Here is a 27,996-nt window from a genome sequence, read left to right as displayed (position 1 = left end):
CCCAGCCCCGCACGGCGAGGCGGGGCCGGCGGAGCCGTGCCCGCTCCGGGGCTGGGGCCGTGAGAGCGCAGGGCATTCGGGGCCAAGGAGCCAAAGCCGAGCCGGGGGTGAGGGCGTTCGCCGCGCGTTGGCCGAGGCGGGGGCGGCCGTTCCCCTCCGGCCAAGGCGCTGTTGGGCGTCGGCCTCTTCCGCCGCTGCCCCCGGCTCGGCTCAGCCCCGCCCCGAGCGGCGGCGGCGGCTCCTTGACCCCGGTGCCATGCGTCCCGGTGGCGTGGGCATGGCCGTGTCCTGGGCGCTGCCCGCGCCCCTCAGCCCGGCGCAGCTGAAGCGCCTGGAGCAGCACCGCTACAGCGCGGCCGGGCGCTCGCTGCTGGAGCCGTGGCTGCAGCCCTACTGGGGCTGGCTGGTGGAGCAGGTCCCGCGGGGGCTGGCGCCCAACGCCATCACCTTGGGCGGCCTCCTGCTGAACTGCCTGACGGCGCTGCCGCTCATCGCCTGCTGCCCCAGCGCCACCGAGCAGGTACCGCCCGACGTGGCTGCAGCCGGGCGCGGGGGCCGCGGCTCGGCCGGGCTGGTGCCTCCCGACGGTGCCCGGAGCCGGGGAGCCGTGCCCGCCGCGGCTGCGGTGCCTTGGCACTTCGGGCTCCACCGCAGCGACACGCGTGTCCCGTCCCTCGGCAGCGAGGGTTAAGGCAGGGCTGCGGGGCTCTCCTGAGCAATCAGGAGACGCGAGGCTCACCCTGTGGGGCAGCAGGGGTCCAGCTGGAGATGCGTGTTGAGGTTGGAATGCCAGAACGCTGTAGGGATCTCGTGTAAGGACGAGGGTCACCGCCCAGAGGGCCCCGTGGGGCCGCGGCTTTGGTGCGGCGGGCGCTTGGCCTGCACTGCGCGCTGTGGGGCGGAGGGCATGGCCAGGCTCGCCTGGGGCGGGGACCCCCGCCTCCCACACAGCCCATCTTGCATTCCATGGCTGGGAAGGGAATGTTCCCCCCTTGTCACACAGGGGCCGTGGACGTACAAACAGCAGCAGGTGATGATAGAGGTGCGGGATGTGCCCAGGAGCAGGGCAGGGCTGGACCACGAGACGCTTGGGCATCAGAGCTGCGGCTGGGCTGGGGAGCAGATGAGTTTGCTGACAGCTGCTCAAATGTATCCCTCCTTGTGTGGGAAACATTTAATTGCCTTGACTTCTGGAGGGAAAACAGGCTTGTTAACGTGGGCTGGTGCTACTCTCATTTGACCTGCCGTGCCTACAGTTTCTCAGTCAATTTCAGGAGCTCCATCAGAGCTTCCCAGCCTGTTGCAAGTTTCCCGTTGCAGAGTCTTTGTGGTAGTTAGAGTAGAAGATAGCAGGGGGAAATTGCTTTATGCGGGTAAAATACATTGAAAAGTGGCCGTTGTTTTTCTTGTGTTCTGATGGGCTTAAATTCTAACAGCAGAGGTTGGCAGTTGGTTGGGAAACCAACTTTTTAAATACCATAGCTTTACCATGGTGAATGTTCCTGTCAGAAGAACATTTCTTTTTCTCTAGTTGCTGTGCCCTTTGTGTAACCAAGGGTATTTGTGGCAGACATATCAGGAAACTGATCCAGATCAAAATTAGCTTTGGTTTGGTCTCACCCTTATCACTCCCCTGATACACATCACCAGGCAGAGGCACTCAGGCAGTAAAAGAGAAGACAGAGATGACAGTGAATGGTTGGAAACTACAGATGGTCTTCTAGTCCCACTTTCAGAATTAAAATGCTTGTGTACTGCTACCTTTAGCTTAGTTTTGTGATGAAAATATCAGTTGTGCCAGCTATGTGTCTGAATGCTCATTTTAGCTTTTTCTCTTTGCTGTTCAAAACTAAAAGCAGAAAGTAAATTTTACTTAAGTTATTTTTTCTTTGAGGACTCTTGTACAAAAAGAAAAAAGTTGTGTTGCAGATATCCAGGGAACTATTCCTTCCAGGAAAACTTAGGTTGGGTTTTAGGAACTTTTCTGTTCCTAGCTGGATTTTATAAGAAGCTATAGTTTGGACTATACATTCGTGTTCAGATATCAGTATATCCTTTATAAACATGCAGTGTGGATCCAGCCTTATCCTGTTGTTTTGTTTGTTGCCTCTGCCCTGTGAGAAACAGCCCTGATTTTCTCTTGCTGCATCACTTAGAAGCATCATTCTCCCTCCAGCTTGTTTAATGACTCAGCTTGTCTTCTGCCTAAGTTGAGATCATGTTTCTGGATGGCTTTTTGAAAAAGCTAAATCTGTTGCAGCACTGGCAGGTGCTGCATGCACTGTTGTAATACCTCCTTTGGAGTTTTGACTGGGATGTGTAGGCTGGAAGTGACAGGTGGAGCTGACAATTACATTAAAGATGGTTGAAATCACAGACTGAACTAATAGTGCACTTCAACAGCACCTCTTTCCATCATGAACATGTCTTGATCACCTGATGGACAAACATCCGTTGTTTATAACATTGTTATAGTCTCACAGGTAGGAGCACTAAATAGAAGACTTGGATAAAGTAACAAGCACTTTTGGGGTTTGGTGTTGGGGGTTTCTTTTGAGTTGGTTTATGTGATTGTTTTTCATTCCCTAGCCAATCTTAAGTGGGCCATTTTGGTTAAGCCTTTATTGAAAACACAAAAGTCTTGATGTTTGTACCATCCAAAGCAAGTAAGACTGGTAGTTGAAATCCCTCAGAGAGCAGCTGCTAGCAGATGCTTAGAAAGGAGATCTTTCTCCAGTATACATATACCTTTCCAGCTGCCAGAAGACTGTGGTTTAGCAGTTTCTTTGCAAGGGATTCTGTTTGAGTTACTTACTAGAAAGCAACTGACAGATCTGTTTCCCCAGAGACACTTTCCACCTCATGATTTTGCCTTCTGAATTAGTTGTTCTGAACCTGTTTGTACTTTCTGCTTCCATTTTGCCTTTGCAGTGATTTCCATGATTTCCCTTCCCCAATGAAATTAATGTCTCAAACCACAAAATGCTCTCTTGTTCTCCTAACATGGAGCCCTTATTTCCCTATACACTATCCTTTTTATCTTCATCAGTACCAGCAGCTACTAAACACCAGTTTGTTACTGACTGGCACAGTATGTTTTGGAATTATTAAATATTGTCTGCTTCAGTAATGTTTCCTTGCCTAGCAGGAACATGATTTTTGTATCACTGTCTTCTCTAAGTGCCTGTTTTGACCCAAGCTTTCTTATTTACAGCTAAGCCATTAGCAGGTTGCACCCCTCAGGCTGAAATGTTGTTTTCACTGTGTCTGCAGCCTGGGTTGTGTTCCATTTTTTTCTTTTCTTTCTTTTTTTTTTTTTTTTTTTGACACTCATTAGGAAATATTTAGGAATGAAAACTCCTGCTGACATTAAGTAAGAGCAATGTGTATCTGGTGCATTAGAGTGTGAAAGGAGCACTTTTTAGGTGAGGATTTCTATTTCATCCCCACCATAAGACAGTGAATTGTTTTGCTCTACTGCCAGCAGACCACTCTGAAGCAGCTAGTCAATTCATAAGGCTTTGCAGGGGAATCTTCCATATCCTTCCCCTTTCTGGGGAAAACCAGGAAGAAAACTGACTAAACATCATTCTTAAAAAGGAGAAAGGAAACTTTGATCCTCTGTTTTTATGGTTGCTCATGGAGGGGTCTAGCTTTGGTAATCCTTCAAGATCAGCCACAGGTCTCTCTAAAATCAAAGAATAGCTGGGTGGAAGAGGCCTTTAAAGGCCATCCTGTCCAGCCTCTGTGCCATTAGCAGGGACATCTTCAGCTAGATTGGGTTGCTCAGAGTCCTGTCCATTCTGACCTTGAATGTTTCCAGGGATTGGGCATCCAGCACCTCTCTGGGCAACCTGTGCCAGTGTTTCATGATCCTCATCATAAAAAAAAAATCTTTCTTCTATTTAGTCTAAATCTGCCCTCTTTTATAAAGTCATGTAATTGTAGAATGGTTTGAGATGCTAGAATTTCAGACAGAAGTGCATGCTAACTAATTATTAGATTGTATTGAATTCTAACTATTTGAAAATTAATCTTGTAGCACTTAGAGCATGATCTAAGCAAAGAACTGGGAACAGAGGAAGACAGGGAGAGAAAAGGATGGATTATGGATTTGCTTTTTGGGCAGCGATAGGAAAAGGGGGCAGGGGCCCAAGGGTTCTCCTGCAGGGAGCTAAGGGAAGGAAGGGAGGCTTGTGGTGGCTAGCTCAGTAAGATTGTTCAATAATGGTCTAGTGAGTTTATAAAAGGGTGTCATACCTTGCTGAAATGTGCTGTTTAGAAAGCCATATATCTAGGGAGACCAAAGAGCAAGGAAGGGTCTGAATGCCTTTACCTGGCTCTACTATCAGCTGTTTGGAGGGAGAGGGACATTGGTGAGATGCTGTCTCTGCCTCTCTCTCTCTTTTAAAAAAACTTCAAAAAAAACCAATAGCAAACCCAAACAAACAACTGAACCACCTGTAAAATGAAAGAGGCCTGCCAGAGGGCAGGATGAGAGGAAGATATTGACAGGTATGATATTATGTAAACAGCAGGGACACAGCTGAGCTTTGTGGGAGAGAGAGTAGAGAAGTAGAAAAGAAGTTAAACTGGAGCAGCTGGTATGAGCAGGGCATGTGGGGGGGGGGGGGGGGGGGGGTGTGGGCAGAGCCTGAAGGAAAAAGCATTACCTGACTTGGAAAATAAATGTGAAGTACTGAGCAGAGTGGGAAATTCAGCCAAAACCCACAAGAGGGGAACAGCTCAGTGGTGAATGGGAGAAGGAGGTTATTTGGCATGAGTAAGAAGGTCAGGAATCCTGACACAGAAGGATGAGAGCTCTTTCAGACAGGGCTTGTTAGAGAGACAAGGATGCTAAAGGAATCCAGAGAGTCCTTGGTATGCATGAAATGCACTGGAACAATAATTATTTGATTATTATTTTTTTCATCCATGCTGCCTTCCCTGCTGTAGCTCAGGTTTGAACAGCCCTTTCCCTTTTCTTGTTGTCAGTACAATTGCACAGTGGTTTGTGCTGAACAGAAGCGTGGGAAATGATCCATGTTTAGGGGGTAGAGGAGGGGGAAGTCCAGTCAGAATGTCTCCCTCTGTTCTGGCTCTGGTCCAGAGAGGTGCCATGTAAACTAGGGCAACACTATTAGGCATGGATTGAGGAAGTGAGATTATGGCTAAATGTGATGAGTAATTAAGGAACTGAATCTTTAAATACTGCAGAAGCTTGGCCTGTGAATTCTCTGGATTTGAGAGCTGTGCTTGAAAGTATTTCTAAGAGGTTTCCCTGACACATGTAGTCTTTTGCAGATGTCCATGCTCTTTTGTGGGGTGGAATCATGGGAGTAGAAGAATGCCTGCTGTTCTACCCCCATTTTTTCCTGGAAGAGAGGCATGTCACACATATCTATCAAACGCTTCATGTAGATGGCTTTGTTTTGACATGCTCTGGGTTAGCAGATGACCAATTCCGCTGTATGGTATCTGTGTGTGACAGGATTCTGGGCTTGTAGTATCTTCAGAGTCCCCTTTGAGCATCCCTCTCTCCCTCCCTGCCTCCTCCCCCTCAGGCTTCTGTTCTCTTCTAGTTCTGTGAGAGTGGCACCTAGGTCTGGCCAAATAATGCATTTGCTTGGGCAGGATATAACTGTGCAGAGATAATAAACACCTCATCAGTGAAAAGCTGATGATTATTGGGAGCCTCCTGACTGTTCTGCTTAGCCATGTCAGCATTCTCATTCCCACTTCTCTAATTTGAAAACTACTTGGGTCCAGTGTGGGAAGCCATCAGGGGACATCCCTGAATGGACAGCCAGGCACGTGAGAAGGCAAAGGACACAGCAGCATGAGCTGTATTGGGCGGGTGGAAAGCAGACAAAATCCATGGTTATTAGGACCCTTTGGTGATCTGGAAAACTGTGTTTTACCAATTAAAACATTAGAGCTGCTAAATGATAGTTGATCACAAGTAAATTTTGGTTCTTACCACTCTGGTTTAGATTTGAACTCTCAGCCTGGGGATGAAGTGCTCCAGATGGTGTTTCTAAGGTCTCTGACATATGCTATTCTTACTAGCATAAGTAAGAATTCTTTTTCCTTTCTTTCTAACTATGGGGGATCCTGATACGTCTGCTGCAGGTGCTGATGGATACAGATGATCCTCACTGGGAAACAGATGAAAATGCTCACCCTCTGTCCAGATCAGCAAGGGGCAGACAAAGTGCTGAGGGACTCTTGCTTTGACTTGTCCCAGAAGGAGCTAATGCAAACAGACTTGGATCAGTCTGAATGACCATAGCTGTACTATAACTTGCAACTGGGAAAAAAGCTACTGTTTTGTCAAAAAGCCCTAATAGGAGAAGTTTGAGTTAAAGCTGATGTATTTTTTTTTGTATATATTGTGTTATGCTTGCTTTGCTAGAAGCTAAAGGTAGATCTTAAGCTATCTTTTCATAATTAATGGAAGTTTGACACAATAAGGACACCTCACACTGCAGATGACCTTTGTGGCACTTCACAGAAATATTGCTGATAAAATTGGCTGTGTCTTTCAAACACTCCTTTAAAAGACAGCAGTGCAACCAGTGATTTCTCATGGCCTTTCTGCTCATTGGTCTGGAGCTGGTGTGTTTGAGATTCTCTGGTATTCTCCATGTAAAAAAGTTATTCTGAAAGCCAGTGTATGCACTGTGGTAACTTTAGTATGTGGATTATATCACAGCTAAAATTATCTCAGCTTCAGCAAAATCCTAACTGTGCTTTTATGTTCTGAAGTACCTGAGCAATGACTGACAGCCCTCTGTTTTTGAAGGATGCAGAGCAAGTGGAGGTAGCTGCAGACCCCTGCACAGTGTGAGACCAAATGAGCTCGTGCCGTGAGAGACCCTTGAGTTCTCTGTGCCTCTCTGGGGCTTTTGGTGATCCTCAGTCCTGGGGTAGCTACAGGCACCTCCTGATCTCCACAGGCTCTATCCTTTCCCTTTCATTAGAGGAGTGAAACTTTTTCAAAAGGTGGCTAAAACTTTCCTCCTTCGTTTAACCACATCCCCCAAGACAAGATTCCTTTTTTAATTAAACTAGAAGGGAGAATAAACCTAAGAAACTCAACTAATTCCATCACTAAGCATCAAACTTGTATTGCTGTCCTCACTTGACCTGGGTTTCTACAGTGCGATCTTTGCAGGAGTTATCAAATACCTGTATATTATTGGAATAATATTTCCTCATCCTCTTTCACTTGCTTAAGGCTTCCTACATGATCTCTGATAACAATTTTTCTTGGTTTCCTTGGACTAAAGGAGGAGACAGCCTTGCCAGTTTTGAAGAATATTTTAAGTTTTCTTGATTTTCATTTGCATACAAATCCAGAGCTTGCACCTAAAGTGAGTTCCTGATGCTTTGGCTGTCATTTCCTTCAAAGCTGGGTGAAGCAGCCAACCAATTGACTTTGATAACAGTGTATCAGCCAGCCTGAAATATATGAGGAATTCTTAAATAACAGCAAAAATGCTATTCAGAACTGGACTTTCCTTAAGCATGTGGCTGCTTAGTGTGTTTTGTGACCAGTCTACCTGGAGGCATAACTTTTTTTTCTAGCTGAAGACGATGAGTATAATGATGATGAGACATCAGAATGTCTAGAGGAGCAGCTGCACCTCATCTGCCTTCTTACTGCTGCCATTTTCCCTTCTTCCTCAGCAGTGACACTGGGTTTAGTTGGTGTGGACAAATCTCAGCACACTGAGATCTGAGCTGGTGTCTAATCTGCTTAATAGCCTTTACTGGTCTTAGGAAATACATGGACAAATGTTAGCCAATTTGTGCTGCAGGAGAGGAGTTGCAGAGGTGTAGCAGCACAGCAGCTGTCCCTAAGCAGGGAGTGGGAAAGGATTCAGCTCTGTGACTGCCTGTGGGTGTTTGCTTGTTTCACCTGCAAGTTGCATTTCCAGCCTTTTCATCTGACCTTGTTTTCGTGAACAGTACTCCTGAATGCTAAGGGAAGTACTGGAAACTACATGAAGTACAAATGTTGCCTGTGCTTCATTCCAAGGGTGTTTAAAATAATTTTAAACAAAACCTAGTTCCTAGATGAAGCCAGACTGACTGTGCATATGAAAACAGTGCTTTTCAAAGGAATGACTGCAGAACAGTTCTTTGAACCTAAGAGTGGTGTTAATGTAACAGCTTGGTTTGAAAATGATGATGTATATTAAGTAGATACTTTCTCCTTCATATTTAGTGAATTACTTAATTTTTTTAAGTCCTGTCCAAAGTGCCTTGGTAGTCGATTTTTGTGTGTTGGAAAAATTATCTTTCCTTAAAGGCTGAAGTCTTTATATAGTAAAAACCCACCGAGTTTTTTGCATCTATATGTTGTAAATATGAGCAAATCATCTATGTGTCTGTGACACAAATTGCTGAAAGCTTTAGTAAGTGCATTGCTACTACTTGCTTTTTTAAAGATGTTTTTTGTAACATTTTTCAACACAAAGAATGCAACTAATCACAGAAATACTCTGAGTTTAAGGTAGAAAATAAGGTCAGTTGATGCAGAAGAGGGGCCAAAGTTCTGGGTTTGTTTTTGTTTAAATAAATAGAAGGACTTGTGTTCCACTGGTGTATCTGAGGTAATTCATTACAGTAGTTACTACAATCCATGTAGATATTGGTGCAAGGTGTTTGGTTTGTCCATTAAGTAACAAATAGCACAATATAATACAGTTTTGTGAACATTATTTTACCTTTAATGAAACAGATTATCACCTAAGAAATTGGGAACTACCTGGTGACCTTTTATGTGAATCTCTTTCAGGCACCTTTTTGGGCATACATCCTGGGTGCACTAGGACTTTTTATCTACCAGTCTCTGGATGCCATTGATGGGAAGCAAGCCAGAAGAACAAATAGTAGTTCTCCCCTGGGAGAGCTCTTTGATCATGGTTGCGACTCTATTTCCACAGGTAGCCTTCATTTACTGTCACACATCCTAGTTTATAAAAGTTGCCTGTTTTCAGGAGCAGCTGATTAATCACAGAATTGTTCAAATTGAAAAGGACCTCTGGAGATCATCTAGTCCAAACTCCTGCTCAGAACAGGGTTTTTTAGTATAACTTCTCTATCTCCTGACCTTTGCATCCCTGGCCAGTAACAGGAGGTATTTTAGAAGTTCCTTTGGCTGATATTGGGTAAGATGCATTCTGCTCTTACTTAACTGCATCTTCATATACTCCCCTTTAGGAGTAAGGTGCCAAAATACCGGTTTGGTAATAGGGCATCCACTGCACTAAGCCTGGCACTTACAAGAAGAATAATTTATATTCCTTAGAAGAAATAGTTTGAAAAAAGTTGGGAGTGCTCAAAAAGTAAGCCTTGCTGAGTTTCACTTTCCATAACTGAGCTGGTGTTGGTGCCAATGCCTGTAGTTTCATAAAGCTCAATGGCTGAGACAGTTGCCGTGGGAATTGGTACCTTCTTTATGTGTCACTTCCCAGAGAAGTGCAGCTGCCAGTCTCCCTGAGCTTGGCCCTTCAGCTGAAGTTGTTGGTGTTGCAAAAAACACGAGATGACAAGGCCAGGAGGAGGGAGAGCAGCCACTGTAGGCTAGAGGGCAGGGCCCTGCCTTGGCAGAAAAGGACTGCCCCTGAGGGTCAGCTGCTCAGGGAAGTATCAGTCATAGCATTACTTTGTTAGAGTGATGTAAAATGTCCTGTGTTTTTATTTATTTATTTAATTAATTTCTCTTAACTTCAAGCAAAGAGGATATATGACTAACATACTCATTTCTGCTTTTCAGTATTTGTTGTCCTTGGATCCTGCATAGCAATCCGACTAGGATCGAATCCTGACTGGTTGTTTTTCTGTTGTTTTGTGGGACTGTTCATGTTCTATTCTGCTCACTGGCAGACATACGTATCAGGCATACTAAGGTTTGGAAAGTAAGTAGGTATCATTAGAACTACATGTGGCTTTATGTCTGAGACTGCTAGCTTCTCGATTTCAGTTTCTTCCTAGTTTATTCCCTGCTTTCTCTTTTTCTTACCTTCTTTCTCATCTCCCTTCCAATCCAGCAGACTTGTGTTTTACCTAACAAGAACTTGAAACTCTGCATACTACTGAACACTGCTGTTCTTCTAGCAGCTGATTTTAGCTCTGTATGCTTTGTTTGCATGCATTTGGCTCTTTTTTCTGCAGATTTGTTGTCAGAACCCATACAAGCACTGTGCAGGCTGAGGCCAGAGGTCTTGTTTACATTGCAGACAAGTGCCCTGTGTAGGAGTAGGGACAGAGCAAGCATCTGGGTACCTCCCTTTGTAATCTTCCAGAGTAGAACAGTTTCAGCCCCTGGGCACTCAAAACTACATGCATTTTAGAGAAATTCTCCTGCTAATGGGTTTCCCTTTCATAGGCATTTTCAGTCTTCCTTGGAATGAACTCTCTGCACCCATAGCATCCTCAAGGAGTTCCACAGATCTGTGGCAATGCTTGAAGAATTAATTACCCTACGTTTATGTGAGGGCCTTTGTAAAATCTGGCTCACACTGGCTTTGATATCCTTTAATATCCTTTAGATTTTGTGTTTGGTCAGTTCTGGAGACTTGTGTGATGCTGTTCATGACTTGATAGAAATTTTATCTGTTTCACTGCTGCATAGGAGAAGAAGTCATGACATGAATGTAGAAGACAATAATTTCAGTTTAACTGCTAATAATGCAGGGATTGCTGCACCCTCCTATTCTTGGGGTAGTACATGGCCTTTTTTGGTTTTAAGGAGTGAGCTTCGCTTTAGTTAATTACTTCTGAAAAAAGGAAAAGTCTGAGACTTCTGTGGCAGCAGAACTGAAAATAAGGGATACATGAAGGCTGTCCTGCTAATGCCAGTCACTTGCTAAATCACCTGTACATAGTCTGGCTTAGCTCTGCAAGAAGTGCCTTAGCAAATCAGCAGGCACACAGGCTGGTGACCAGCTGTCCCTGCACATTGCATCAAATGCAGCTGTCTCTGTCATATTGGTAAGAGCTCTCTTTGATTTGCTGGTAATGCATTTTACCACATTATTACATTTACCACTGTAATTCTTCTGCCTACCAACACATCCTATTGTTTTTAAAGGACATCTTGTGCTGTAAACAAAAATAGGTGCTTCACAGTGATGGCTGAAATAGGATACTTTCTGTCTCTGACAGTCGGCTGCTCTGAAGGGAGGTGGACTAGGCCATGAGCTCTGGCCTTTTGCAGACATGACTGCTTTTCCGTACCTTTTATTCTTGCAAAAAGCATGAGAATTATTTCCCCACATGGGGAAGGCAGTGAAGTCTTTACCACATAAAGATTTTGTTAAAAACTTGATGACTTCTACTTTAACATAATGATAGTATACAAACAGCTCAGAATGGCGTGGTGTTCCATTGTTACTGTTCAAAGTTAAACAGACACAACTTTTCCATGAGATAACTTATTTCTGTCCAGTGAAAACAGGTCACTTTTTTTTTCAAGGCTCTCAATTTTGCTTCTCTTAAACACAGAGGTGTGAAGAAGGCATAGTATAGTGCTCTAAATATGCTGGTACATAATAAGATGGATGGAAGTTTTCACTGATGCTATTTCTCACTTAGAAGCACTAAATTTTAGAAATAAATCATAAATGGGATTCCTAGTGCTGATGGCCAAGAAGGATCAGAGAGCTGAATAATGTGACACTGTCAGGTGTCTGAGTAATGTCTTTGGGCTCTGATTTGGGTTCTGTTGCCACCCACAGTCTGAGCCACTGTGAAATTAAGTATTACATTTTGGCACAACTTCAAGTTTGAGCCTCCTCCCCTCACCAGCAGCAACAAAGGCAATGCAGATTAGAAATCCTGGTGTTAATAGTACAGAGTGCAACGTCTGAACACTTGCACATGGGTGCTTTTGCATTAGGTAAGCAGCAAGCTCAGCAGTGGCAGGGTGGATGTAACACTTCATCCCTGGCAGAGAAGGAAGAGCTCACTCCCAGCCCCACTGTCCTGTGACACTGTGTCACTGGACCTCAAGCCACTTCATTAAATGGGCAGAAGGTGAAAAGCCTACACTGGACTGGCAGGCTGGACTGGTTCACCTTACAGTCCAGTGAGCACTGCAGCAAATAAAACTGAGGGAATACAACATCTTAGGAAGAAGAGGACTCCCCATGATCTTGGCTTTAGGAGGCAATGAGCACCTCAGCTTATCATCTAACTGCAGTTTAAACTCTGGACCCTCTAAGAGTCACAAGACTGTGATTAAATTTAGCATATTTTATCACCATCTTTCTGGTGAAAGAAGAGAGTTTTAACTGAGATTATCAAGTTCAGATAAATGTTTTCCATTACCTAAAAGATGATTGCTATCTTCTTCTAAAAACCCACTGCTTCCTGTGCAGATAGGTCATGTGCTAAGTAAGTAGCAATACACATTGGCCATAATACCTTAAACCAGTAAATTTATTCCAACTGCTAAAAGAAATCTTAAACATTCATTATCAGTGTTTGCTGGTAACTTTAGTATGAAGATAAGATACCTGTCTCAAAACTTTGGTACCATAAAAGGTACCTTTGATATGCACCTTTTTTTGGTCATTATTTTAATTATGTTAAAGTTTAAAAAGTACTGGTTTTGTTTTTTGTTTTTTTTTTATTCTTGAGCCTTGGCTTCATATGAGCCTTCATCAATTAAATACAAAAATAAAGAGTTTATATGTCTGTCTTGTCAGAGAACAAAAAAAAGGTGAAACATGGAGTCTGGACTTCACAGGGCATACAAGGCCACCTTTCCTAAAACAGCTTTTATGGAGGAAAGCAAGATAGCAATTATGTGTTCTCAGAAATATGGCAAATGCTTACCTATCCACTGACTCAGTCCTCCCTTGTTTTGCAGGCCGTATCTGTCAAGTTTTCATTATATGAAGCTTAAAGAAATCCCTTCTTTCCCAGCCTGGTCGTTATAGTGTCTGCTTTTATATGCTGTGCTTTTAATGGAAATGTTTGATTGCATTTACTATGAGTTTACCTTAAACCTTGATTTGACATTTACACATCAACAAGTCTGTAAATTTGTAGAGAATTCTCAAATAGTTAACAGTGTATTCATTAAAGTGTCCCCCTTTCAAAATTACATGTAGCTTGCTCCAGAAAAGGAGTATAGCTTTCATTTTAAATCTTAGCCAGAGATGTGTGCCTCCATATAGAGTGGCTTTCTCAGTCAAGGAAAGTAATATTCTATATATATTTATATCATTCCAAGTACAGTTACTGGAGGTTTTATTCCCCCCTCCCTCCACACACACTTCACACTTACAGCAAAAAGTCCTTGAACTAAATCTCTTTTTTGTCTCCTTTCACAGAATTGATGTAACTGAAGTTCAGATCACCATAACAATGCTGCTCTTGATAACTGCCTATGGAGGAACAGGATTATGGGACTATAAGGTGAGTGTGTTAAGTGCTCAGAGTTCCTGTTGAGTATCTTGTCAAGTGCCCACAGTTCCTGTGATATTTGAAGCTGCTCTGTGCAAGTACTATCAACACCTGCCAGTTGTGTAATGTTGTTTTAGCTTATTGTGTAAGTGTAGTTTATTTTAATGCCATAGTTAACTTAGATCTATTGGTGTGACTCCCTGTGCACAGATTTCTAGCTACACAGAGGAAAAAAGACCCCATCTGCCATATATAAACTTCTGATCTGGAACTAGTACTCCACACATAGTTAAGCTTTAGCAAATAGGTTTTTTTTCTGGTTTCATATATTTTGTATATTTTATTGTAAGGCATACATTTCAGTTAAACAATTTATCTTAAAATTTAAGGATTAAATGCTTTAATTTAATGAAACTGTGGGATGAAGCCAGGGGGTTTTGGTTAAGTTATCCATATTTGTACTGATTTTTAAGAATTATGTCACAGCTGTGTAAATGTAAATATTTGTATTTAAAACATTGTTTTCTGTCCCAAAACATTTCCATATCTGTGGCTTTTATTCTGATCTTTAAAGATGCACTTTAGTGGACAGTATCAAAAGATCTTCAGCTTTCTAGGGCTTTTACTCAGAAATTTATAGTTCTGATTGGTTATAGTGCAAAGAGCTGAGGCTTACTTTTCCATACTATTGATAACCAGTAGAAATGAAAACTAGTTCAAGTTTACTCAGCAATGGAGGAATGTTTAGCTAAACTTTGTTTCCTTTTCCCAGCCTATTCTATTTTCAAAAAGCCTGTCTTCATGTTGGAAAACAAAGTAGGTGCATTAAACTTAAATTATGATTAATTTTTTCCTCACTATTAGAATCTGTTGTAGTTATGCTGTATCACAAAAAACTATATATTCAAAAAATGTAGTAAACAGTTGCATTTATTACTTCTTTTTAAAATCCTCTGCTGCCTTTGGAAGTTTCCTTGACACTGCAATTGATTCCAGAAGGTAACTGTTTAATTAAAATTTGTATCTGGAGACTTTTCATGATAGTCCCGTGATATGCAAAGATACAGCATACAAATAATATGACAAAACACACAGCAGGCAGATGGTGTTTGTTTTTCCTGTGGATCAGTGTTGTTTTATCCAGTGGAATAGAAGGAACTCTACCCCTCTTCCTGCTCCCATATCATGGTGATTGATGGCAGTAGTCTGTCATGTTTTTGCTTGTGTGGTGAAAATATTTGAAGAACATATTAAGGAGGAGCAGACTAAGATCTAACTGAATTTCAAGAACAGAACTTAAGTACTCAGTAGTGGAGTTTAAGCATCACAAAAGATAGTTCTTGTTTTCTTAGTAAGGAAGCAATTTTTAAACACTGTTGTTCTGAGCTTGTTCCCAGGAAAGTGAGGGTTCAAATAAAACATTTGTTTAGTAGGTAAGAATGGCTGCTTTAATCACTTCTTAAAAAAGGTGTTGTGTGCTTAAGTTTTAATATCTTTCTCTTGTTTTGTTGTGGTTTGTTTGTTCTTTTTTTGTTTTGGTTTTGTTTCTTTTGTGTTCTGCTAAGGTCCCTTTGCTGGGCTTTGAACTGAAGTTCTTTGCAGTTATTGGCATCCTATGTGGAACAGCACTTTCTTTTTTCAATTACTTCCGAGTCATCTTTGGTGGAGGGGTTGGAAAGAATGGATCTACAATAGCAGTAAGTTGCTCTAAAAATTCAATTGAAGTTTAAATAATTTATGCCCATAATTTATTATGTTTCAGATGATCCTGAAGGGTTTTATTTGTTTAAGCTTTTAAGCAGACAGGCATGTGAGTGTTAGATGGCTAAAGCAAAGTTCATTATCTACCTCCTCTCTGCCTGTTACTGGGTTTCTTCTGTCATGGGAACCAGCAGTGAATTTTCCTAAAAAATTGATTAGTGGTCAAAGGGTACTGCAAAGGGTGCTAAGAGCAGTGACATAATACTAATGGATTTTGACAAGTTTTGACAACTCTGGTTTTGTTTAATGGGATTTGAAATATGTATAAAACTCGGACTTTATCATGTGACTGAAGTTTAAAACAAATTTTCCATCCCTTTATATCTTAGGGAACAAGTGTTCTTTCACCAGCCCTGCACATTGGACTGCTTATCACACTGGCCATTACAATTTATAAAAAGTCTACAACTCAGCTGTTTGAAAAACATTCTTGCCTGTATGTCTTGACATTTGGGCTTGTGAATGCCAAAATCTCACAGAAGTTGGTGGTAAGTCAGTCCTAAACCTCCTAAACTAATCTGGTTCTTGGCTAAACACTTACTGGATCGGGGGAACAGTTTTCCCATTTTGCTGTGCTTCTGTATTACCAGATTCATTGTGATCAAGACACTGAACTAGACTCAGGGTTCTACCAAGAGTTTATATGTGACACTGATGAAAACACATATTTGCTGTTGAATGGACTGGTTAGGACTTTCAGTTTTGTTTAACTTACTCGTAGAAATGCACTTACTGTCTGTTGTTAACATCCTAACTGTGGTCTCTTAAGCCTTACTTACAGTGCTGTGGCTTCTCCTTTAATGATCTGAAATAAGAATTTACTGTGATCATTAAAATGAAGAAAGAAACTTTTCTGTCTCTATCCTGTCTTTCCAGTCTTTGTCTTTTCTGTACATAAAACACTCCTCAATGGATTTTAAAAAGTTGCCTTACTACAAATTTACCAACATCAGTAATCCAGCCAGATGCTTTTATTTTTTCTCCAAGGATGACATTTTTCGAACACTAGAAAATAGGTATTCTACAGACTTTCTTACTAAACAGTGAGAACAAGTGTTGCCACCTGAGAAAAGGTCTGTTTCCTAGTTAACTTTTGGGAAAGCCAAAATTAAAAAAAAACTATTCATAGTATTTGTTTTCAGTAATACACTTGCATAGTCTTACAGTTTGAATACAGTGCTGAAAAACTAGAGAGTGGAGGTAGCCCCTGCAGATAGCTGATATGCATGGGTATAGATGTAACTTCCAAGAGGACATTGCTGGGCAAGAATGGATGCACTTTTTAATTTTTTTTTTTTTCAAACATAGGTGGCTCACATGACAAAAAGTGAAATTTGTCTTCAGGACTCTGCATTTATCGGGCCAGGACTTCTGTTTTTGGACCAGTACTTCAACAGTTTCATTGATGAATATATTGTCCTGTGGATAGCATTGGTAAGTGTTTTATACTCTTTGTCTGGACCATGCTTTAAGGAATTCATTGAGAATTGTCCCTGTCATTCTGCTCTGCCATTTCTGACTTGCTCACATTTCTGCTGTCACTGCAGAGGGAGTGCTGGGTACCAAGTAAATATGTTTTTGGGAGCTGACTGGCTTGCTTTACTTGGAACAGAGAAATGAAAGTAAATTTATAAATCTCTCCTGAAATTATGCTTTAGTCCATGTGGATTTTTAAAGTCATTCTGTGAACTGCAGACAAATGGTTTTTAACAGATCTTGTAAGCGTTTAGTGCTGTTAGGATGTTGTGGTTTTGTGATGGTTTTATTTTTAATTCTAAACTAGACCACCCTGTAGTTATATGTTACAATGATGTATTTATGTTATGCTTGTCACTTGGATAAATTCTGATTAAAGTATAGTATATTTATAGTAGGGACAATTTTAAAAAATGGATTTTTTTTAACCTGTTCTGTTTTGTTCTTTTGAAGTTCATATCCTTGTTTGATATGCTGAGATATGCCAGTGGTGTGTGCCTACAGATTGCCGCTCATCTTCATATACATGTCTTCAGAATTTCATCTCATCAAGCTCCTGAGCAGGTTCAAAACCATAATGACTGATTAAATAGGTCAAGGACAAGAGAAGAAGCAGTTAGGGGAATGAAGCAGCCTCTGTGTTTTTGGGAAGACAGATAAAGCTTTTGAAGAAAACAGTTTTATTAGAAAGTTGACTCTGTTTCAGACATTACCAGATGTTAGAATTAGTAGGTACAAAGTTCTGCAGATGCTGTTGTACTTTTGAACCAGTATGTATTTCCCTGTGTTTCAGACCACAAATACTACATTTGAAAATGTTGCCATTTCCTGTTAGGTAACTTTAATTCTGTACTTCTCTTCTGGTGAATGTAGATGCAAAGCAAGGTGCTACCAGCCAGAATTCGAAGAGGAATTTCATGCCTAATTTTGTAGCATTAGGTTCTAAAGTTTTGTTGGAACTGCTCTGAAGTGGTTGTCAGATGTACCAATGAATTCAATCCTGCATTATTAAGGCTGGTAAAATGAGGCAGCCATGACCTAAAAATCACTCAATCTCTCCTCTGGTACTTCCAAGGAACAAGCTGTTGGATCAGTAGATAAAGGAGGTACAGCTCAGGAAAATTTTCTTCTGATTCAAAGTACTGTTATGAGTGCCTTTAGAATTCATGCATTCTCTAGAATCTAAGTACATAACCTACTGCTACCACATGAAACTTTAGCTTGCACTTTCCTTCAAGGCCAGTTTCTGGTTCTGTGGTCACAGTAAGGTCAGTCTCATTGTACTTCATCCTTCTCTAGACTACAGCTAGCTGTGTAAGGAGAAGACTGACTTTAGGCACCCTGACTTGTGTCTGTAAGCTTATGCAAGTGAAGGACAAAGCTCACTGATAAACTCCAATGCCTGTGGCTCCAGCCCTGCAGCTCACCCTTCTGTATTTCCCTCTCTTTCCCTGTGTTCATTTACCTTACAATTGATCCTATTGTCTCCAAGCTGCCACTGTACTTTAGCCAAACAAAAGGGCACAAAACTGAACCATAATGTAAAACTCTCCAAAACAGGAACTCAGGCCCAGTATCAGCTTCTTTCTTCCTTTAAGAACAGACCCACTGGGTAACATATCTAACAAGAGCGCTGTTGCCATTATAGAAAAGCTGAATGAAAAATTGATTACTTGCACACAAACCCTATACATAAGCTCCTTTCAAGAGGTAGTACTTGAATATAGTTTTTTTAAAAGCTGTTGAATATAAGTGTGCATTACTCCTTCCAGTTGCTGATATGTACCTGAGCTTCTGAGTTAATGGAGTGCTTTCTGTCTGTCCAATAAAGAATGCCATGGTTTGTTTTAAAAATACTACCAGTGCAGCTTCCTACCTGCTTATTAGTTCAAAAATACTTCCTGAGGTGTTCAAGGAGATTTTAAAGTGGTGTATTGTCTGCTGCTCTGGAGGAAATAAAATAGCATCCACCACCCTCCTGCCTAAGAAGAATATAATGATCATTTTGAGGATCTGTAACTGTTAACAGTTACTGCCAAAGGACTACAACTCAAAGTGACTAATATAAATTCAGAATGAATCCTACTACTCCTGTTTGAGGCTGGAAATGACACAGCAACTGCACATGATTTTAGCCTGAACCTAGACCGTGGTCAAATAGAAAAGAAGATGGTAATGACCATTTTACTTTGGCTGAATACAGTAAGCAAATTTACCTCCTGATGAAAAGACACAGGCAACATCTTAAGAGTGAAATGAGTGAGTTCTCCACAATGGTCAAAACTGTGTCCTGGCATAGCAGGTATAAGTAGTTTTGAGGATATGATAGAGGTATGTGGATAACAGGAGACTAATGCAGAAATCACTCAGAAAATCAGAACCATGACTCCATACTAACAAATCAAACCAGAAGCAGGAGGTAATGCTAACAAATAAGCTCCTATTGAAGATCTGAAGCAGAACCTGTCACCTATTTCATAGCCTCCTTTCATTGGCCTTAGAGGGCTGAGACTCAGTAATTACAAACCAGCATTGTTACTCGTTACCATGAGAGGCCCATATCCCCTCACGCATCAGTGTAGCAGTGTAACTCTCGTGTTTGCTCCTGTCCTGAATTCTGGCAGGGGCAGAACAAGAAGTTCTATAGTCATTATAACCAAACAGCTGAAGTTACAGCAAGTTAGTCATCACTTAATCTGGCTTCCAGTCCTGGAGAACCACCATCAAATGACTTGACTCAACAAATGCTTGTAGGCTGAGAAGAAAAATACGGTTTTCAAACACATTGTTGTGATAACATCACATTTGGTGTGTGTGGGTGCGTGGATGGTTCTTTTTATCTACTGTTATATTAAATCAAAGCATTAAATATGTTGGCAACTATCTAATTTTTAAAAGTAGATATTCAGGTGTAATGGCTTTCTGTAAAAACAAACTGCATGTGCACTAAGCTCATTGTTTAGTTTATACTTATTTACTGTAATGAGATACATGAAAGATAAATGCTTTATCCTTAAAACTCAGGCCTCCCTAAATTGCTAGTCATTTGGAATTGCAAAAAATAACATTCCATCTCAGAGTCTTGTAATAGCCTGTACTAAATAAATGAAGTCAATTTCTTCTAGCAGTGGTTCTACAGAAAGCAGACCCCAAAATGCATAATGTTTAATTATTGTTACATGAGCGGATATGTTAAGCTCATAATTTAACTAAAAACCCCCTAGTTTTCTGGACAAATTACAGCAGTTTATAAATCTCATACTAATACAGAGATAGTACAATGTCTAGACTAACAAAAGAGTTAACAAAATTTACTTTAATGTACCATAATACACATCATTAAACAATTCTGTCTGAGCTATGTCATACCCTGTGAATTTTTATAACAGCTAATATATCAGCAGGCTAATTGAAACTGTGACAATCTGCAGCTTGTTAGCTTTGCACAATGTACCTAAAGGCCTCAAGTTATTAAGTAAAATCTGGGTAATGCATGTTTCATTAATTCTTCCCCTTGTTACAATTTGCTATAAAAAAAGTGAAACTATTTAAACAGTCCAGTGCTATTTGAAGTGGATATGAAATTTTTAAAAATCAACTGAACAGACAGTGAACAGTTTGGGGTCCATACTGTCCCCCAGTAATAAAAGTTTACTAAGATATCTTCTTACAACATGAACAGACAAGATTAGAACAATCCAGGAAAGAGTTTAATAGGAACCTTGAAACATTTAAATCTCAACATCCTTCTAATGCCTGTACTTGTATCGTGTTACTTAGGTACAAGTTGCTCCTCCACTGAGCCATCAGAATAACATGGACTGAAGAGACTTGCGAACAGTTGCCATCTCCTGCTGTTGCTGTCACAAGAAAAGGAGATAACGCTGAACAAATGCTGTATCAATATGATTCCTTTGAATTAAATGAATGTCAAATGACTTTTAATTGAATGTTCTATTTCTGCATTTAACTAATTTCATAGATCTGATACTTACAGTGTCCATCATAATCTTCTTCTGCAACATCGCCATTTCCTTGCGAAGTTCGTTTTGGGCACCGGCCAGAAGATTTTCATTGCTCTTCTCCAGCTCTTCCATGCTCTGAAGTTAAGGATAATATTAATTCAGAAGTCCTCAATGTCAAGTAGTTAATTTAAAACAACCAAACAAACCAATATAATTATTCATACAACAATTTAATTTTTACAGTGATCACAGTTAATTGATGAGTTTGTCACAGCTTGGCAGAGGAATCATACAGGACTTCATACTCAGTCTACATTCCTATTTAAACAGTATGTACCCTGGGAAGAGGATAGAGCCCTCCAGTCAGCCTCTGTGAGGGCTCAGCTACTTTCTCTGCATTTCAATTAAGATAAAAATGCTACAAGGGGAGATTGAACAGACATCTGTCAGGAATTCTAGGGGTTCAATATCATGACAACCTTGCTGGACTTGAAGCGAGGAGTATAAACCCCACTGCGTTTCTTTGCACACTTCTCCCCAAATAAGCCAAATAAAACTCCCTGGTTATCTTCCCTTTTTTACATACAATTACACTTACCTCTGTGTATGTGTCTAGTTGCATTTTCCTTAATTTGTATTTATTTAAGCTTATTTGAGGTTTGACTTCTGCCTTTTGATCTTTTTTGAGGAGAAAAATCAAAGTGATACTTGACCTTCTGTTCAGTTTTTCCTCTTTGATGAAGACATTTTTGACATTTTGGAACAGTTATTATTTATTAATGCTTCTGTAATATACTCAGTAAATTCTGATTTTTTTAAACTAAGAGTTGCTCCATTTCAGATTTATTTTTATCAACTACCAGGCTTCAAAAAAGCCCAAACCAAACACCAAGCTTGTCATAACTGAAATTTTAAAACCAGCTAGGAAATTACTTGAATTTCTGAAATTAAGGTTTGTCAGAAATTGATGGACTTGAATCTGCCCTGTATACTGGCAGCTGGTGAAGCCACACCTGGAATGCTGGGTCCAGTTTAGACTCCTGAGGACAAGAGAGATATGAAAATACAGGATAGATTCCAGCAAAGGGTCATGAAAATTATTAAGGCACAGAAGGTTTTCTCTCGTGAGAAATGCCTTTAATTAAAAAATTAAAATTTTTGTGTGGTTGTACTCAAAACAGTTTTTTTGTTTGCTGTCTAGTATGTCTAGTCTACTTTGTTAAACTTGAAACACTGAATTAATATAGCTTTCTTAAGTGATATGATAAGGATCAGCTGCTTTCCAAGAAAAAGATTTACCTTTAAGAATTGCTCATAGAGTTGCTTAATGGTCTTCAGTCGCTGACTTTGAACTATTCTTGCCTGTTGAAAAACCTTTTGTTGCTGACGAAGCATATTCTGAAGCAAGAGCAAAAGAAAAACATAATTCCATCAGTTGTTAAGCAGAGTGCTTGGACAGCACACGAGTTTGATTTTTCAGAATCAGAAAATCTGCCTTTATTGGAAATCTGTGCCTTGTAATGTGGATCTCTGCCTGGAGAAGTTATCCTGGCTTTTATTAATGAAAGTAAGACTGAAGACTGGATTAAGCCCCAAGTCACCTCCTGTGGTCTCTTGCAACCTGAATTATCCCTGTAGAATCCCATGAGGATTGCTATGTCCCACAGCTTCTTAGGGTATCCCTAGGTATGTGCTACCTCAGGAAAAGCAAACCTTGCAAATGTGTTGGAAGTACAAACAGAGCAACAGCACATGATTACATTCCATTGTATAGCTCCTATCCTCTTTCAGTGATCAAATTCTCTTAATTTATTGTATACAGGCATATTTTTAAGGAATGTATGCTAAAAAACAACTACTTTCTTTTATTCCTTTGTTCCTTGAACCCAAAGACTATGGATGGAGAGAAACAGCACATGTCTTTCTTCTCCTTAAATGGTCCTTGCTTTTCTCAAGCCTTATGCTGGCCTAGGGCATCACTTAACAGTGATTATAAACTTGAAGTAAAGTTTATAAATGCACCTCTCTTCCCAAACTTGAACAATCATATTTATATTTAAACTACATAAAGTGTTTTTACATCTCTTGAGTATAGAAACAACAATATTCCCTCCTTGTGGAAAATACAGTGAAGTTCCCACACCATGCTGGAAACTCACCGCAAGTTTTTCTTCCTGCTCCTCTGCCTTTTGCACATCTACATCCCACTGCTGAAATAAAGTCAGGAACTGCTGGGAGAACTCATGATTGAGCTTCTGCCTATAAACAGACACTCTAAGTGTGACAAATGCTACAGGGAATTACAAGGAAAGCTAAGGTTCAACATACCAATGGAATAGAATAAAAGCTGGCACAGATAAAGAAACAGGCTACTCTGACATCTGACCCCATTTCAATACTGTATGTTTTGAAAAACTGAACACACACGTACACTGAGTGGATGTGGAATATATCTATAGAGGCAGCATTCCCATAAAATACTGGTTAAAAAGAAATTGTAGCAGCTCTTCTTCCTAACAGTGTCAGGTTTTGAGAGATTTACCATGTTTTTCTAATTCAATTACAGGTAGTTGCTTTAACACAAGGTGTTTACATTGAAAAACTGATCAGCTCATTTCTTAAAATTTTGTCTGTACAATTTTCAAATACAAATAAATGTAGAACAACACCAAGACAGTTACAAGTATTGCTGACTTTTAGTTTTTAACTGTCTCTTTTTTCACTTTGCTCTATCTCTGGAATCAGATGTAGTAATTAAATATGCCTTAAGAGGTGAGAGGAATGTTAAGGAAGGTGAAGATTATTTACTGTTTCAGGTAGAAACAGAAAATTCCAAAGTGGAGACCCCCCCATCGTTTTAAAATACATAATAACATCAAAGGTCACTTTCCATAAAGATTAAAGTAAGCCACACTCTTTAATGTACCTTGCTCTCAGAGTTCCAAATCTTAAATTTGTCTGTTCAAAAGAGAATGTGCTGAATTATTACTGTCAGATTAACAAAGTGGACACAATGGAAGGCAGCAGAGGCCCTGAGCAGATGTTTAACATTAGATACAGTACTTGCTATTGCAAGGTGACAGACCAGCTATCCATGCTGTCACCCAGAAGGGAATCTAGTTCCACAGGCTTGGAAACCAAGAGGAAAGGTCACCTTTGCTCCTGCTGCGTTTTCCAAACGTGTTCAATCTTCTGGTTACTGGTTTTGAGTGAGGCTTTTGTGTACATTTCTAATCGTTTCCTCTTAGCTAAGAGAGCCTTGTTAATGTCAGCTGAAAGCCAAAGAATATTTAGAAATTAGGCATATTGGACATGCATTAAAAAGGCTGATGAGTTACACTTTGGAGAAGCAAATGAGGTGTGTTCTAACAACAAGAAGCTGGTGTGATCTGAACTGGTGTGGTGATGTCCCTCAGCCTGCTGGTGGCACTGGTGTGAATGCTGTTTCTTTATGCCTGTCACATGCCCTAACCAACACCTGTTTTGGGATCATATGCCAATTTCTTGAATTTCAGAAATAAATTAAGGTTAGTATGTGGTTACTATCCCTGTGAACATACTGAATGAATGAATAACTATTTTTATACTTCAGAGAGACAGTGCTTTTTAAGTATTATTAATATAAGTTACTGTGTTTGTTTCACTTCAATTTATATTTGGAGATTTATCAAGTCACAGCTTAAGATTAATACAGTGATTTATTTTCCTTCTTGCTGTAGATTTCAGGAAACATCTGTCAAACTTCTCTAATTTGCTGAGGAATGTCTCTCTACTAATGCCATACCCACTATTTTGTGCAGACAGCATCCTCTCTCTGATCCATTCATTCTCCCTCCTTCCTTTCTTTCCTTTTTTGAGTCTTAAATTACAGACAATCATAACTTTTTAGCATTGAAATCCTCCTTTTATCTGAACTGCCAGATCTCTAATACCATTCTAATATGTAATACAAAATCCGTAATTTTGTGACAGTCAAAAGTCCTAATTTGTGGATTAAGGAGTTACTCAAGCTTCTCTTTCACCTTAAATTTGACATGCAAGTAATGACTCTCTACAGGTTTCTTTTATTACATACAATGAAAGTATTATACAGTTATTGAGTGTGTAATGCTGGCATTAAGATGGTTTCCCTTCCTTCCATGGCTTTTTGATGTCTGCTTACTCTGTGATGGGTATTATTCATTCTTTACAAATGTTAAAAGTATTTTTTCTCTATCCTGCCACTCTCTAGAATTCAGCTGGTAATTTAACTAGGTAAAGCCACCTGAGGATCTGATTATGACTATACCAAATCCTGCTGAGTGACACACACAAATTGCTCATCACTGGATGACCAGCATTACTTCCCCTGGTTATCTGGCTGTTCTAGAAACTCAGACACCTTCTGACTGCTGAAATTCTCTTACCTGTTGATTCCCTGTTCTCTAGATTTTTGGAAGTGCTAAGTACAGACTGGTCTCTCATTCTGTATCACAACGAAACTCTACTTCCAAAATTGCTTGTCTAGAATTAGAACTGTTTGTTCTCTTTTGCTGCTTATATTAACATTTACATTTCCCTTATTTCTCACTCCAGTCTTGCCATCCCCAGTATCCTCTATGCCAGTGTAACAAAAAATTGAGTGAGAACAACAGCAAACTGCTATTGTCCCTTTTCTCTAAAATATATTTACTACCTTTTAAACTTCATCTTAAAATTGGAATTGATTATCCAAAGCACTCATGCATCTTTTCCTTTGTAATTATCTACACTTATAAGCTGTGACTCGTTTATATGCAGATATTCCCTCGTCTTCATTCCCTTTGCTCTCCTTAGATATAACTTTTTTTTCCCTGAAAACTGGCTTTATTCAGAAATGCTGAGAAGTGCTACAGAAACTAGTCATTTTACATAAGTCTTGAAAGTTATTTTATGGTGAGTTATTACTGCCAAATCTGCAGCTGTATTTTATTTATTAGAATGTAAATGTACTTACCTCCAAATCTCTCCAACATATTCTGTACTTCACCCCTACAAAACAGTGTTTCAAATTTTTATTGGCCCGTTTTCTGACTTTAGACCTGTTGAATATGCTTAGAACTAATTTTATTCACATGCCTATTATTCTAAGCAGTAACAGAACTGCCACAAGATAATTTTACTCCTTTTCTTCTCCTGTGAGGAGGTTTCTCTTTCAGAATAATTTGCCTTTTTTTTTTTAATGAAATGCTAGAATCTATTAGCTACTCCCCAGTAAAGAAGCACTATTATATAAAGAGGACTTTAACATGCCTTGAGTAAGGGGAGTCAGTAAATAAAATTGATTATTCCCTATGACAAAGAAAACAAAATGGTATTTGGAACACCAAATGAAAACAAGTCCTTCTCAGCATGACTGGCACAGTAAAACATCCCAAGGCAAATAACTTCAGGTTTGTTTTTGCACCATCTCTAAGATGGCAACACCAGTGTGTAAGGCAGTGTTACAATGCAGTAAGAACAGTATCTTCAACCTAACAGTTATAATCTGCTTGAAAACTCTTTTAGCATGTACTTTTTTATTACATTTACACTATCCATGAATATTAAATTTGATTAATATTTATTCACTCTCCATGAATATTAAATTAAGATTTATCTGTAAAATAATTTGTTTTTCATGCAATATGTGGATCGTTTAAGGTATAGGTAATATCTTCAAGCAACTAAAATTAGAAGAAAAAATTAATAGGATTTAATGTTGGCAGTTATCAACAATTTAGGATAAAACAAGTAATCTTTTAAAAGAAACAAATTTTAAGAACACACAAATATATAAATTTTTCCTGTATTTTCAAAAGAAAGTACAAAGAAACTGAAGAATTACTCTTTTGAAATGCTTTTAATAATTTTTTTTTACCTACCACTACTGTATTGTCACTTGATTTTTTAAATCAAATATTAAAAAAAACCCAAACCAACCCCAAACAAGGCAAAAGTAAGCATAGTGAATAACTGAAGTTGGTATCTATTTAAGACCTGCTTGTTTTGGAAAAAGCCCCCAAACATCTAACCTTACCCCACATCATCTGGAGCCACATGAGTAGTCACCAGAGGTCTTTTCTTTCCATGCTTGTCCATTACTGGTATGTCACCTTAAGGAGGAGTATAGAAATATTTACAAAAAGAAATTTTGTGTTGGTTGTTTGAGTTATTAAAAGTGCAATTATTTTTTCTGTAATGCCATTTCTCTGCCCATGTCTCATGGTCAGTTCCCATCAGTAACACAGGCAGCTCCTGTAACTCTGAGTCTGGAGCTGGCAGATGGTGGTGAATTGCTCTGCAAGGCCAGACTGGAGCTGGCAGTGCTCTGACTTCTCTGCCCTGGTCCTAAATAGTTTTACTTTCTCTGGCCACTACTCCACCATTACTCACAATAGAGCAATCATCAGAAAGCTAAAAATAACACAAAAATTTATAAGAATCCAATCTGAATTTACTGTAAAAAAGGTACTGTAATTCTGCACCTTTATAAAGAAAAATCACAAATAGATATTTATATTATTTTGAAAATTACCAATCAAAATTATACAGTAGGAGCCTGGTGGTCTTTGTCATTACAAGCCACGTAAACTGTGCTCAGCCCTTGGCTGACTCAGAAGTTCTTCCCTTCTTTTCATAATCACAAATGTGATAAAATCCACATTTTACAAATGTCCTAAAAATTTCATATAAGCACCTTCTCTAATATCTTCCTCTGATCCACTCAGTTCTTTTCTTTCCTCCTCAAAGTCAAAAGTAGGTATGGTCTGATCTTCCTGTGCTGGTTTACCAGCTTTTCCTCCATGCTTTCTTCCTGATGGTGCCATGGTGAGATCTTTTCCTACTGAAACAGTATATTGTATTTGTGACATAACCTCCTCCACAATAAATTGAAAATAAGTATGTTTTCATGCTTACCTGCACCTATTATGGGTATCTCTTTAACAGTCTGCACCTGTAAAGATATGCAAGCAGTCAAACTGGTTTAGTTTTGAGGTATTCCACACCATTACCCATCAGTGATGCTTTTAAAAACAGTTTAAAAAATGCCAGGGCTATTAGGAACATACTTGATTCTGCTGGAAAAAAAAGATAAAGTACCCATTTTCTTAAGATATCTGCCAGCTTCCATAAGGTTTATTACTCATTCTGTCATCTCCTGTACTGCATTCCCCAAAAGCTATGCCAATATTCTACCGTCCCAAATAGAGAAATGATAAACCACAGAGAACAATGTGATCAAGCCATCCCACACTGTGAATATACATATGCTTATGCCATTTTTTAAAGTCCTGAGCAACTTCCAGGTTATGATTTATCTTTATAGCTATTATACCTCTGCATTCTGTAATGTAAGTAATGCCATTTC

At 39.8% G+C, this 27,996-nt stretch overlaps 2 protein-coding genes across 3 annotated transcripts; one reads left to right on the top strand and one right to left on the bottom strand.

Annotated features, from left to right (window-relative positions):
* Window positions 1-231: 231 nt before the first annotated feature.
* CHPT1 (choline phosphotransferase 1) lies at window positions 232-21,451 on the top strand. Of its 2 annotated transcripts, XM_066549589.1 has the most exons (9): window positions 232-520; window positions 8,807-8,954; window positions 9,788-9,929; window positions 13,353-13,437; window positions 14,991-15,122; window positions 15,516-15,674; window positions 16,495-16,620; window positions 17,116-17,226; window positions 20,443-21,451. In XM_066549589.1, exons 1-9 carry the CDS (start codon window positions 257-259, stop codon window positions 20,485-20,487), a joined length of 1,212 nt encoding a protein of 403 aa, XP_066405686.1. In that variant the 5' UTR covers window positions 232-256; the 3' UTR covers window positions 20,488-21,451. The 2 variants fall into 2 exon arrangements, with proteins under 2 accessions (XP_066405686.1, XP_066405687.1); XM_066549590.1 differs by lacking the exon at window positions 17,116-17,226.
* Window positions 19,892-27,462, bottom strand: SYCP3 (synaptonemal complex protein 3). The gene is made up of 8 exons (XM_066549592.1): window positions 27,325-27,462; window positions 26,665-26,740; window positions 25,603-25,637; window positions 23,782-23,899; window positions 22,787-22,886; window positions 21,927-22,025; window positions 20,658-20,762; window positions 19,892-20,522 (listed from the first exon to the last, which is right to left on the bottom strand). Exons 1-8 carry the CDS (start codon window positions 27,452-27,454, stop codon window positions 20,469-20,471), a joined length of 717 nt encoding a protein of 238 aa, XP_066405689.1. The 5' UTR covers window positions 27,455-27,462; the 3' UTR covers window positions 19,892-20,468.
* Window positions 27,463-27,996: the final 534 nt, after the last annotated feature.

Source organism: Molothrus aeneus, chromosome 5 (assembly GCF_037042795.1).
Source record: "Molothrus aeneus isolate 106 chromosome 5, BPBGC_Maene_1.0, whole genome shotgun sequence".
Taxonomy (NCBI): Eukaryota; Metazoa; Chordata; class Aves; order Passeriformes; family Icteridae; genus Molothrus; species Molothrus aeneus.
The sequence above is the reverse complement of the archived record's forward strand: the minus strand, read 5'-3'. Positions and strand labels throughout refer to the sequence as shown.

Bases quoted from the DNA above. Each gene is read 5' to 3' on its own strand.
- CHPT1 (XM_066549589.1), top strand. From the start codon at position 257: ATGCGTCCCGGTGGCGTGGGCATGGCCGTGTCCTGGGCGCTGCCCGCG. The intron at 16,621-17,115 runs GTAAGTGTTTTA...GTTCTTTTGAAG, and splicing joins TTGTCCTGTGGATAGCATTG to TTCATATCCTTGTTTGATAT. The intron at 17,227-20,442 runs GTTCAAAACCAT...CGTGTTACTTAG, and splicing joins CTCATCAAGCTCCTGAGCAG to GTACAAGTTGCTCCTCCACT.
- SYCP3 (XM_066549592.1), bottom strand. From the start codon at position 27,454: ATGGCACCATCAGGAAGAAAGCATGGAGGAAAAGCTGGTAAACCAGCA. The intron at 23,900-25,602 runs GTAAGTACATTT...TTTGGCTTTCAG, and splicing joins TATGTTGGAGAGATTTGGAG to CTGACATTAACAAGGCTCTC. The intron at 20,523-20,657 runs GTAAGTATCAGA...TTCTTGTGACAG, and splicing joins AGAAGATTATGATGGACACT to CAACAGCAGGAGATGGCAAC.